Here is a 14378-nt window from a genome sequence, read left to right as displayed (position 1 = left end):
AGATTAATAGCAGTGAAACAATGGTGCATGCAGTGCTTGCCTCCTAAACATCCATCCAATCTCTCTGCTGCATTTTGCATCAGAGAGATTGGATGGATGGATGATTTAGACTGATAAATTTAGTTATTTTTTTTATGGTGTGTTTTGTCCATAATGTGTGGCAAACCACAAAAAACTATGTTTTTAACATTTCCGATACAGACTACTTATATTCCTCATCACTCTACCACTCAGCAATGAGGATAATACCCTGAGTTTAATCAAGGCTGTCAGGTTTTCTCTTACTCTCCCACTTTGGATCCAGTTCAACAGTTAGCAGCAGGCAGCAACTCTTATTAATGGGATTGTGTCGCTGGCTGCCTGGAAGCCAGCTCCAAATCTGGGGTAGTGGGTTATCAGCAGAGGAGCTAAGGGCATCCGGCATCCAGGCTCCAGACAGATGCAATATATTGTTGGTCAGAAAGGCATAGGCACTTCGGGCGACATAGACACATACTGTTCTCCCCCAGGTCAGCGAGAAGCTTCAGCATCTGTTTTCTGTTTAAACTGTTGTTTGTTCATACCAGAGAGAGACTAGACTCAGCACTTTCAGTGTTGCATGATTGTGCACCTACTTTCAGACAGTAGGTTTGCAATAGCTGGGTAGTTAATAACTTTGTAGTAATATACATCACCAGTATTGATTGTGGCTGGCTAGTACAAACATCATCTGATGCTTTGGGTGGTCAACGGTCAAATAGGAATTAATAATTTTGTTTGTATTGTTTGTGAATTTGAGTTATTTATGTCCAGCACAAGCTGTTTTAAGCTTCATCCATCCAGTATGGGATGGATTCATACTTCTCATAAATGGAAAGGAGCTGTCATGAGTATCTTGAATTAATACTTTGTACTGCGAGAGATGCTAGTGGTGGCAAATGTGGAAAGCAGCCAATGTGACATTTAATTTAAGGGAAACTGGAAAAAAACTGGACAATAGCAAAGCAGAAGCTTCTAATAAAGATAGCATATGGCATGAGCTCACAGAGAAGGTGATCGCTGTTTCATCTCTCCAGAGTAGTGGCCATGTTAAAAGGAAATGACTTGATTTAAAGCTGCATTGCAGACAAGCAAAGCAGCTGGTAGACATGAGCCATCACTGGGCATGTTTTGGCACAGTGCCATCAGATCAGCACACTGCATCAGTCAGTGAGCACAAAGTAACAGACCTCAGTGGAGTATGGATTGACAAGTAAGCAAATATTTCTCCCCCTTAGTACATCTGCTTAGTATACCCTCTGAGTCAAGATGTAGCATTAAATCTTTTAAAATGTCTTAATTGCAAATGAACGTAAATCATTTTGCAACACCTCGTTCATCTTTAAATGTTTTGTGAGAGTGAGTGGTTTTGGAACTTGAGTCTTGCCTCCTACTGAGAGCCTGGCAACTTCTTTATGGGCCAATAACATTGTGCCCTGCAGGGGAACAGAGGCCAGAGAAAAAAATGAAGTGAAAGTCTACACTGGGACTCTATTTTTCAGGAATGTCATGCTGCTCCTAAGTTGTTGCTAAAAGTTGGTTTGACAGCTGATTGAAAATTATGCCTTTGAAAGAAAGTGAGCTTCTTCTGCAAAACATTTGAGCTTCATTTCCTCCAGTTCTGTCTGTCCACCAACTTTCTTAAATCTCACACTGTATCACACTCTGAGCCAGCTGTTTAATCCCCAGACATCAACTGTCAGACTGTCTATAAAATATTTGTGTGATTAATGTATGCAGAAAATGTTTTTGTCAGAGTGTCAGACATCTCTCCTATATTCATTCAAAAGGGTATCAAACATCAGAGTGCCTTGCAAACATGTGACTTTGTCATATTTTCATTTGGTGCAAGCCAGTGTCTGTTTCTGGCTATGCAAAAGTAGACATCTCTACTACGATAGCAGTGAACAATAGATGACTACATGGCCTCATCCATTAGCCTGTTGTGGACAGTCTGTCACAACAGCAGACATTAGGGTTTTGGTGCAGTAAATCCCTGTATCAAGGCCCTGAATGTATCCTAGGCCCCTCTTTTATCTCCAGCCCTATAGCATTGGGATTACTGTCCCAAAGGAAATGGGAGGCAACACTAGACTGAAAACTGCCACCCCTAGCACTGTTTTTGTCATGGTGCACTCTGGACCAGATCCTTTATCATCCATAAATATTATATCGCTACAACAAGCAAGTAAGACAACAAAAAACTATGAAGCAGTTAACTGTTTTGGGGGAGGGGGGTTCTTTGATTTATAAGAAGTCCTGAAACAGGAGCCAATTCCAGCTGAGCAGACACTCAGAGGTCAAGAGCAAAGGTCTTCAGTTATGTAATTGCCTATGGGATGTTCTCACATGCCAGACGAGAAGTGGACTGAGTAGCCAATCAAAAGGCCCCGCTCCTCCCCTGGAGTCAAACCACTGCTGTACAAACATGTCCTCCCTAGAGTTTATTTGCATTGGCTAAGTTTAGGACTGTTTATTTTCTGATTAGAGAATGCCTCTTAAAAATGCTGCAGACCTCACAAATAATGGACAACAAGCATGAAATAATGGCCTAATAAGTGTAATGAAGTGAAGTCCATTTTCTCCCTCACAAAGCATTTCCAAAACAGATTTTTAAAAAGTACATTATTTACATTCACATCTGCATGCTAGCAGTTTTTCCTCTTCACTAACTTCTCTGGATCCTTGTTACACAAAACAAGGGCCCACTCAGAAACATCTCCACAGTACTATGGGCCAGAAACTCCACAGGATACCCTTAATTTACAGTATGCATGATGTATCTCTTCTTTCCTCTGTTTTTCTGTGCAAGGGGGGACACCTACAGCCAAAATGGAGGTGAAGACGTCACTTCTAGACAACATGATCGGGGTGGGCGACATGGTCCTCCTAGAGCCCCTGTCCGAAGACTCATTCCTTGAAAACCTGAAGAACCGCTTTGACCACAATGAAATCTATGTAAGTCTATCATTTTATATTCAAATAATAATTGTATTAATATAACTGAAAATTGTTTAAGTAGCAGTGTTACAGTGTTGAGCTGTATTAGACTCCTCTGATTGTCCCTTCCTCCAAAGATTATTTATAGGAGGAAACTGAGGAAACATGCAATAATTCTATTGTTCCTACATTCACTCACTCATTTTAGTCTTGGCTACAGAAGTGGCACAGATACAGAGACCACAGTAATCAGCCAATCAATAAATCACATCACCAAGGAATGTAGATGATGCCTTTAAATGAGGCATGAAATCCAAAGCTCAGGGACAAGGAGGGACTGGCAGCCTGGCTGCCTGTTTATCTAGAAAAAGGGGGTTGTTAAACTATCATCCATGCATCAGACAATTGGTTCTGGGTTTAGTGCTGTGGCACTCCACGATTCTTCTGCTCTGCAGGTTGGCTGCTGTAGAGACCAGCCAAGATGATTACAGCTCTGCTCTTGGCTCACAGGACCCAGGGGATGATGTCACCTCATATAGCTATGACTGCCTTAGTGGTGCGCTAGATGTTTTGTTGAGATACAACCCACATCCTGGAATGCTGTTTTTACTTTTTAAATGCCCTCTATTCCTAAACTGTAAGCTCAGAGCTTTTTATTTCCTGTGTGGCGCTGACCTAAATATTGTGGAATTAGCTAAACATGCACAAATAATTTATTTAATATATGGTCCTCCAAGAGATGTTTTAATTACACTAGCGAAAAATCTTCTGATGCTCCCTGTTTACTTTAGTACTGACTGCATATCAAGAGAAGGTAAAAAAAAAGCATTCATGGAAAGGTAAATCGCATGATTCTGAGTTCATAATGGAAGCTTTTTGGTGGCATAAACTGCAACTTTAGATTGATGACCAAGAGAAGCTCTGAATCCTATACTTATCCAATAAATCTGTGGTGTACAATCCTTGCATGTGAATGTATTTTTCCCTTGTGTGGCATCATGCCTTACAAATGGCCCCAACCCCCACCCCAAACTATCATATGACAGCTCACAGCAGAAGAAACATGGCTTTGTTTTCCAGAGGGACAGCGCGTCATGTATCCAATAACTCAGTGGAAAATCAAAGAGAATGAAAATCGTCCTGTTAACTGTTTATGTCTTACCGAGCAAGAGGAATCATTGAGATTGTCAGCATTTGTCAAAGTTGATATAACTCTTAAGGCCCTCTCTATTTTGGGTTAAGGTGTATTGGCTTCTTTTTAGCAGGATGATGAGTCCCACATCATTAATTGGTATTCAGTCCCTCTCAAATGAATTCTCTTAGAGTAAGTAACAAATGTCCTGTCGGTTTATTATCCATCTAAGTCTTATTTTCATGACTTTTCATGACAGATCAGATCAATAGATCAAAATATCTGTCTATATTTTTACATAACAGCTGATCTGTCAGCCCCACCCATTTCTAATTGATTATTACTCCAGACTCCAAGTGATTTTTCACATCCAACTGCCAGGTTTTCACTTGATAAGCAATTATGTTTCTTTATAAATAGATAGATGAATGGGTATGCTGTCTTGCAGACAGATCCCAAACTCTTGTTTTTGTGCATTTTGTGGGTAAAAAGCTGAGCGACAAAATGAAAAAAATAGATTAATTTATGTAGCTGCTGGGCATGTGATGTGTCATCCAAGCAGCTGTAATTTTGGTGTGACAGATGGAGTTTTATAACAAGCAGGGAGGCTGGGGTAGAAATGTAAAGAAGAGGCATATAGCAGATAGAGGCTGTGTACATTATTGGTCTGTGCTGATGTGACATGACACTACTCTCAGTTTTAAGTTAAGGCTCCACTTCCACACCAGCCTTTTTACTTAAGCAGAGGAGGTCAAAAGATTGCAGACAAACCTACATCAGGAAGGAGAGCTACATGATACCCGTAGCAGGCAGAGAGCAGGAATGAAAAAGCAACAGAGATATATTAAGACTGGGGTTTTTGGCTCCATGAGAGCACAGGAGCACAGTTTCACTCTTTTTCTTGTTTTGAAACTGAAAGAAAATTGTACCACAGGTGGTAGTAAAAGGTTAAAATGCATGAAAGTTGCAACTTACCTTCTTTCTGATTTTGTGTTTTTTGTTTATAGACCATACATTTGTTTTTGATTTGGTGTGAAAACAATCAATTCATAGCTGTTTTTTGACCAATTTTAGAATCTCTCAGATTCATGAAATCATAATGTTTTTATTGATAAAGTTTTTGATCTGCAGACCTCTTCCTTTGGTCCAGAGAACCTCTTATTAACTCATGATACTTTGTTTACATTGAGCACACTCTTTCCCTTTGCATCCGTCGTGTGCACTTGAAGGCCTCATTCTACCTCCAGTGTGCTATTGAACGAGAGGCTGTGGGAGTTTGTGGTGTTGCCACAGGGAAGGCCATGCTCCACTCTTGTCAGAGTGGGTTATGCAACAGCCATTACCATGGAAAGCAAAGAAAATGTTTCAGGTTGATGTTTGAAAGTGCTATCTGGGCTCTGTTTTGAGCGTAGGAGGATGATAAAGAACACAGAGATGATTGCTGGTTACATTCGCTTTCAAAAATATCTGACAAGTGTTATCTGCTGAACAGGACCTGTGTGAATGTTACATAAAGGTGTTCTCTTATGTGAAAATGTGAAACAGAGGAATTAGTGCTTTGTTTGCTTTTTTGATCAAAAACTCACTGCTGGCAAATTAGATATCTTGCATTTTGATAACATATTATATAATCGACTGATGCTACAATGTTTTTTTTTAATGGAAAGCACTCAACTAAAATGGATTCTTCTGAAACATGTATCATTTTACATGCAGTTTTAGGTGTTTTATGTTAACACCAACTACTAATATCCAGGCCTGTATTGGTATAGCAGCATGAATACTTGCGCACACACACACACACACTTACTAAAACTCTCCTTTAGCACAATGACCTCTTTGCAGTCTGTGTTTACTGCCCAGCCCACATATTCCATAAACTTTTCATTTTAAGTCTTCAGTTTCACCTCAGGCAATGCATGTCTCAACAATGCATTAGGAATACCCAGCTGAGAAAAACTGACAGAGCAGAATTCCTCCCACCTCGTCCTAACAATTAACACCCGAATGGACAGAGGGGAGAAAAAGTTGTTGAAAACAGTGCTTGTGTCAGTTTGTATAAAACAGAGAACCTGTCGTGTGGAGTCATACTTACTGTTTCTCAGTTTTCTTCTCCCTCCAGACATACATTGGCAGTGTGGTGATCTCCATGAACCCGTACAGGTCCTTGCCCATCTACACGCCAGACAAAGTGGAAGAGTATCGCAACAGAAACTTCTATGAACTTAGTCCACACATGTGAGTCCATCTTTCAAACCACTTGATTTTTATGACAATTTTATGTCCTGCTCAAGCACTTAGACAGTAATGTTTTAGTTTTTAGTTTTAGATTTCTTTTATGTGAAATCTTTTTTTGTTGCTGTAACAAAGAACCGGTGAGGATTGCACTTCACAGGAGTGTTTCTATTGTTAGTTTTAATGTGTTGAGCAGGAGCTGTCGTCTGTCAGCTATAGATACGGCATATTGCAAACCTCTGTAAGGATTATCAGTGTGGACCCAGTTACTAATGCGGATGGCTAGAGGAGGACCAAGATCAGAGGGACACTAGCTCTTGTGTGGCGAGTCAGTCTGCAGCTTCTGCTGGCCATTCAGCACCGTGGCATGCCATCTGTCCATTGGCAACATTAAGTCAGCATTGCTGTGAGGCTGCCAAGATAAAACAAAGCCCAGCACTCGTCAATTAGCCTGCTGTGTCTCTAGGCTGCAGCAAAACCCCTCAGAGACACAGACTGAAAGAGTGAGAGTGCCCTTGTCTCGGAACAGACATACTCCCTGCAGACAAAAGCAAGCTCTTTGGCTTTACTTTACAGCCAGCTACACAGAACTGACATGACACAGTTTCAGGCTGTTCAGGCCTTTTTTCCTCCCTTTTGTTTTTTAGTGCCTGTCTCTTCCATCTTCTATATGCTGGTAGGGCCTACTAGTTCACACAAGTTTTTCTCATTGCCAGTTACTCAGTGGATTGTTTTAAAAGACTTTTGGGAGGTGGTCTTAATTTACCTGTTGAATAATGAGCACATATATTGACCACAACAGATTTTTTGCTTTAAAAAAATCTGTTCTTACTCTGTGCTTTTTTTGGCTTGAAGTTCAAACTGTGGATTGACCAGTAACAAGTGCGGGCTGAGCTCTGGTAAAAAATAATAGCTCAAAGTAAAATCAAGTTCACTCTAAACGCAGATATTATTGTGGAAGTGATTAAAGAATTTCAGCTCATTTTTTTTCTTTTAAAAATTTGTTAAAAACTTATTAGCGTGAGTAAATAGACATTGCTAAAATTTCCAACATGTCTCCAAGAGATTATTCACTTCTACCATTATTCTGAGTGATGAGCTATATTGCAAACATTTGTATGGATTATCAGTTTGGGCCAACTAACTTTACAGGCCTCATTAAATTAAAAAAACAAACATGTACATTGGGATGGTTAATATTGGGACATTTAAAAATGTTGTTTGGCAGTAGAAAATGATCCCTGCTCTTAACTGCATTACCACAAGATAATATAGGTAATTAGCTGACCATTTGTCAAAGTCTTTGCAAGATCATTTTCATACCATACTGACATGAACTGAAACCAGTGCCTGGTTTGCCTTTTATGTAAAACATGAAAGATTTGTATGAGCTGAAATATGCAAAAACACTGTTCTGGTCCTTTAAGCTGCTAACTATAAGCCCTTGACAAAGAAGTGACAAATTATTCTTGCAGTCATATGTCTAAGACAGTTAAAGTCCCGAAGTACATGATGATGTTGTAAAATTAGTTTTTGTAATTTGCATGAGGCTCAATTACTTCTCTTGGTATCTGTCTGAGCTGTTCCAGCTGATCTGGCTTAAACTTAAAACCAGGATGATGTTTACGTCATGTGTGAATCCACAGAGCCAGGTTAAAGGAGTCATAGTCAACCTGAGAGGCTAAGATATGAAGCTTTGACCTGCTTACAGAGGCAGTTGAGGTTGTACTTGGGTGATGGAGATGACTTTCTGAAGTTGAACCTCTGCAATAGAATACACAACCTGATCATTTCTGTCCAAACTAGAAGTGTTGTCAAACAGGGAGAAGAAGGAGACATAGAAAAAAGTCTGCAGCATCTCTCACTGTTCAAGCTCTTCTCAAAACCATTTCTCAATCTGTAGTGATGGATGAACAAGAAATTTTAACTGCTGACTGAAATGTACATCCTCTAAACATGTTAAACATCACCTTATCATTAGTCTTTAAGTAAAGAAGATTAAGCCCTCTTTAGTAGGACAAGCTCATGTAGAGGACCTAAAATGCCAGTCAAAGGCAGATTGTTTCAACATGCTACATAAATTCATCTTAATCCTCCAGTCTGACCATCTGCACCAAGCTTTGTGGCTTTGCATTGATCACTCTCAAGTTGTTAAACCTAAGATTAGCCAAATGCATCAGCTCAGTTATTCTTAACTCCATTTAATTTTTGGTCACCCTTACATTATACCATTAAGATTTATTTATTTATGTTATTTTAATAGCAAACCACATTTATCGCCATGATTACCACTGAAATTTGGTTTATTCTGTTACAAAGGTGCTTACTGTAAGCTAACTGTTCCTTTAAACTACAGTACCTGCACAATTTCTGCAATACACTTGCACTCTACTTCTAAATAAGTTATTATTGGACATATTAGTTTCTACCAGATCGATTTCAGGCTTTACCTAACTTCAGCATATTTCCCAGTATGTCAGAGTAGTCCTTGAGCAATATACAGTATTTTCCCATATGCATATAAAAACATATGTTTACAATCAAAGACGATTTTGAATCTATAAACTTAGAGGCAGCTGGTTAGTTGTGTTGGAAACACGTTTGGATGTTGTAATTTGAACACTTTTGGCTGAGATGTGAATATTCATCACTACAGGTGATTGAAATGCATGGGTTGTCCTGCCTTAAACACAAAGCAGCAGAGTTTTTTTTTTTTTTTCATAATTTATTTTCCCATTTTTAATGAATCACAAAGTGCAGTCTACATTTTAAGAGAGAAGTATGTACATTTATTAGAGTTAGAGTTATGCAATACCTTAAAAAAAAGCAGAGTTGATGCCAAATCCAATGAGATGACTCTGAATTCTCCATAAAATGTTCCTGTTTTTCATGACCCTGTTTTTGCATGACTGAGCCATATCTGGCCGAGGGCATTATTGCCACAGTGACCAACCAATGGTAAAGGGAATCAGTGTGGGCTTTAATTAAGATAACAACAGGGGGTCCGAGGAATCCTCCTCTTCCTGTCTTTGATCCTCATTAGACACTTGACCAGTTTAAAATCAGTGGCTCAGAGCAGGTTGCAGCAGATAAGGCCAAAGTAACTTGGATTTTCCAGTCTCTAAATGAAAAAGATGTTGGGGTGTATATGAGAAATCCCACAGACCTATTGCTGTGTGGAAAACTTTGTTCTATTAAAATGGTGTGTGAATGCATCAACTGTCATCAAAGCATGGTATTTTCTGATTAGGGCTGTGAACGGCAAAAAATCACAACAAATCAGGATAAATGCATACATTTAAAGATAAATTGATGTTTCAAAGGTTTGACAATATTTAAATGACACTTTTCACCTTCTTGAGCTAAAGAATATGCATTCCCCTGAGCAGCAATAAAGGTTTCATTCATTCAGTCACTCATTCATTAATTTATCCATTGATGGTGTTGTGTGCTGTTGGAAGTAAGTTGGAGAGAAAGCTTGATAGACAAAGTTAACATGAAGCTACTGGCTTGGCTGAATTTCTCACCTTACTGCCACTGCAAGGACACTTTAGAGAACAAATAACAAGCAACAGACAACTGCTCAACCTTCAAATTCCCTTTCACAACTGTAGACATACACACACAGTGGAAATAACACTACTGTGTCGATCAGCAGCACCCGTGTGGACTTAAGGTTTAAGATTTGTATACAACCTTGCCACAGATGGCACTGTGTCATGTGTTTTCTGTGACTTCCTGGCAGAATAATGTGCTTATATAGTCAGTCCCACTGTAAAAAGCCATGCACACAGTGCACACAGAATGTCAGTTGATGTGTCAAACACATGCTCTCCCTAAAACAGTCACTGGCCCTCTCTGTCCAAAGGAGACATTGCACGCACAGTCTGTATATGAAAGATCATTCATTGTCTGGGTGGATTGTGAATTTAGATAAGATGTGGTTTTAGGTTATTTATTAAAAGAAAAGTTTTTGTTTTGCAAAAGGTGTTCCTTTTGATTAATGCCGTTGCATCATCATTGGCTCATTGTGTGTGTGTATGTGTGTGTGTGTGTGTGTGTGTGTAAGAGAGAGAGAGAGGTTGCAAGGATGTCTTAAACACCATGTGTATGTGTGGCTTTGCTTTTGTGTCTTTTGCATGAGTAACACTGAATGCATGCAGGTGCTCATGTATTTCACACCTGCTCCCCAGACAAATGGAAGTGTGTGTGTATGTGTGCGTGCACACATTAGCTGTAGGAAGAACTGCAGCTGGTCCCCTATCTGTAAAATTGTTAGAAGACTAATTGCCTGTTTAGTTCAATTTTAATTAGTGTTATTGCTGATAAATAGTGGCTCATGCCCAGGCCAGAGAACAGTACTGTACAACATATCGATCAATGTAGAAAAAGTCAGATGGCGGGTGTTTCCAAGTGGATTTCACTGAGACTTGACGTGTCACAACATGCAAAATGTTGTTCAGGCACATTTTCATCATATTAAGATCATCTTCTAGAAAAAAAACAGCAACATGCACTTGTGTAACAATGTTCTGTGTACTAGTTACACACTGCACTGCCATGACAGCAAGTAGTTATAACTTAGTTACACCTTGATATCCTCAACAGTATCCAGAGCTATTTTTAAATCGTACCAAGAGATTCTACCACTAGTCAAGCCAGTCAAACAATTTTGCAATATTGAAAATATTTGAGAAGTGTTATTGGTTTTTGCTTTTTTCCCTTTGTATTTTTATTGTTGACAAAATACCTAAATGTAATCCCAGATGGAGAATTTATTCCAATTACTAGAGCCCTGCGCGGCCCCATCCACCTCCACTCATCTATCCATCATTTCCTCTGCTGGCCAATTTAGCAAAATGCTCTCTTCCCAGATGAGGCAACTCATAATTAACTGGCAGGTGTTTTCCTCCCTTCCACACACATTCTGAGCATTAGAGATGAGCTAATCAGAGGCCTTTCTCCATGCACACAGCAGCACTGCAGATGGCCTGGAGTCATCTTTTGTATGTCCCTAGTTACCCAAGCCAAGCACCGATTGAGAGAGGTGTGTGTGTGTGTGTGTGTGCGTGCGCGCACACGCGCACGCAGCGTGGACAGGCGGCTAGCCCCATGTCTCTAGGGTAAGATCATATTCCCCAATGTTTAATGAGGTAGTGAGACCCCCAGTGTTCTTGGAGCTCAATACCTAGTGCCACTAGAGCGCTTGTTACAGGGGGGAATCATGGCCAGCTAATGGAGCAAAAAGGCCCATACGAGGCATATGTCTGGGCTTTCAGCTGTCATGCACATGGTTATGACACCTTGACTGTGAAATCTCCTTTGTTATAGAGTTTTGATATTCAGGAATATCTTCTGCCTGCTGGTATGAGGTGGTTGTTCTTTTTCCTTAAGGGATGATGTGTCCTTGCAGTGCCTAAACATAGCATGCCTTCTGATGACACCCAGATCAAGTAGAATTTGCAACTCTAGATAGTCATTCAGCCCTTCACTCAGCTTATTAAAGATTTTTTTTTTTTGTCCGTTGTGTAACTAGGAGTACACTCTTCAGTAAATAAGTTTGTCATATTTCTAGAATGTCAAGTGTGGCTTTGTAATCCTGGGTTGGCCTAACCACAATAAACACAAGATGAAGAAACTGTAGTGTGTACACATCTTTGGCTAAGAACACAAAGCGCTGATTACAATACATCATTCATTGCTGTAGCTGCATTTTCCAGGAAAGCCCTGTGCCCTCCATGTCAAAGGCACTGACAAGGACCAGAGATCACATGTGGGAGTTAGCTAATTACACTGAGTGCCTGCCTGACGGGCATCACGCCACAGGACATCCCTCCATACAATCTGCTCCTACATAATGTGCATGTACATTATGACCATGTGATGCCTCTCAGTATGTTATAAGATTGTTCTTGACACTTTGTGTCAAACTGTTGTCATTGGCATTGGTCTATCAAATGACTACCAAACTTGTTAGAGTCTCCTGACTGCCCATCTGGGTTGGATTCATTTTGAATGTGATCTTTAGACACAAGAGAGGATGCTGCTTTACATGGAGGATGTTGGATTAAGATAAAAGACTCAACTTACCGCTGTATCCATGGGTAGGTTGAACTTTGGAGCCATTTACTGCATCATGGCATCACACCTGTGTTTGCCTTTCCAGTGTTGTCACCCGGAACATTCTGATCAAAAGGCAATGAGTAAACATCGTAAATTTCATTGAATTCAATTGGGCAGTGCCCCCTGTCCCAGCCTATTTCAGTTTAATGGTTGTTTGCAATAAAGTGCTTACTCAAAATTTTTTCTTGTCTCACTCCCATTTCTTCTTTTTGCATTTTGAAGCACTACTTAGAACCTTCTTAAGATCCAACAGTGCAAAATGTGAATTCTTGCAATTTTTCAACTGGTCTTAAAATTTTGATCAGGAGTGTATAAGAGCCTTGTTTTGTGTCATTGCTTCATACTGGTGAGTAAAAGATCTGAGCCATGGGCCATGGATATGATCATGGGTAGACATTTCTGTAAAATAGTACTGATTTTTATTGATCTGTGCATTCCTTCCATTTTTTTTAACCATGACAGTAGCAGTTTTCTGGTAACAAGTGTAAGCCACGTGTAGACTTTTTTTTTGGTATTATATAAAACAGACTGCTCTCAAGTAGGCCTAGGCAAGCACAGAGCCTCTATGTAGGTAGATTTAAGTGGGCACTTGTTGAAATGGCATTTTGACTCAGGTGGGAAGAGTGAGTCCTCTCCAGCATGTGTGTTGGCGTAATGGTGAGCTTGGTGAACCTAGAGAGAGATGACAGAGAAAGTGTGTGTGTGTGTGTGTGTGTGTGTGTGTGTGTGTGTGTGTGTCTGTGTGTGTGTGTGTTCCTTTTCCACCCACTTCTTCACCCTGAGAATAAAATGCAAATGTATTAAATTGGATAATGCTACCATTTATAATCAGTTGGTATACGTGTACATACAGGCAGCACTCTCATACCTATTTGCTCTACACAGCACTTTATATATGCACTTATACAGACAGTTCTTGTCTCTTTTTCTCTTTATAGATCCCAAGCAGTTCTAGGTGTTAGATTGAAAGTTTACTTGCACAGACATTTAAAGTCATTGACCAACCTAATTATGTTTCTTTAAGTTTGTTTGAAATAGCTTCCCCTTGTTACTAAGGAGAGCTTACCCTTTCCCTATGTCGACTGTCTCTACATTATGAAACCTGGACTGAGCCACTGATTTTATAGTGTCTCTAAACTGTGAATAAAAGGCAAGATGCCAGAAACAGAACATATGTGATAATGTTGTATATATGTTAGAAAACAGGCTTGTAGTTGTCAGAGGGCCTTAATACTTCATAAGAAAATAGTTAGTTAATACTGTAGTGGTTATGTCATTTGTGTACATTGAATTTCTCATACTGTGCAAACTCTTTGGTCGCTGCATCTGGAATTACTAAGCCCAGTGTCAATCATTAATAGAGAACGGTTATGAAAACCTCCATTGTTTCAGAGATAATGCATCTACCTGACTGATTAAACATCACATGCACTGTCATTTATTGCTTCTGTGAGCATGAGATTTCATTTTATAGATTTTCTTTTGTCTGTGACTGTCCAAAAACCATTGTAAATACTTTCTATTCATACTCAGAACAATGGGTATTGAGCTTTTTATCTGTGTCCACAGCTTGCATAACAACCTGTGAGAGGCATACCAAAGTGGAGGCAAATAGATAAGACTCATATAAACTGTGTAAAATATTACATTATGATACATTATTCCACCATGGGACCTTATATCTTTAACATTAAAAATAATAGTTTGTTTATGAACCAGGGCCATGTAGTGATGGAGTGCTGCTGTTGTATTACTGTGGTGCTGCTCTCTGTGGCTGTTGTGCAGTTATTTAGGGGCAGCATGTGATTGGTCACGTGAAATCAAACAAGCTGTCAAACAGATCTGAAGGTGATTTGTGTGGATTTGGGATTCAGTTGGCTATAGAAATGTTTCTCTGCAGTTTTTTCTGTGAAGTGCAGTCATTTTTTTG

General features: G+C 39.6%; 1 protein-coding gene across 4 annotated transcripts in view; it reads left to right on the top strand.

Moving 5' to 3' along the window:
• myo1b (myosin IB) overlaps nucleotides 1-14378 on the top strand; it is a 58473-nt gene that overhangs the window by 6476 nt on the left and 37619 nt on the right. For all 4 annotated transcript variants that reach the window (XM_018704818.2, XM_051070145.1, XM_051070148.1 and 1 more), the window contains exons 2-3: nucleotides 2831-2976; nucleotides 6213-6328. In XM_018704818.2, the coding sequence (XP_018560334.1) occupies nucleotides 2851-2976; nucleotides 6213-6328 (242 nt within the window). In that variant the 5' untranslated portion in view covers nucleotides 2831-2850. The remainder of the gene's footprint in view (nucleotides 1-2830; nucleotides 2977-6212; nucleotides 6329-14378) is intronic.

This window comes from Lates calcarifer, linkage group LG1, assembly GCF_001640805.2.
Source record: "Lates calcarifer isolate ASB-BC8 linkage group LG1, TLL_Latcal_v3, whole genome shotgun sequence".
Lineage (NCBI taxonomy): Eukaryota > Metazoa > Chordata > Actinopteri > Centropomidae > Lates > Lates calcarifer.
This window is presented reverse-complemented; position numbering and strand designations above follow the sequence as displayed.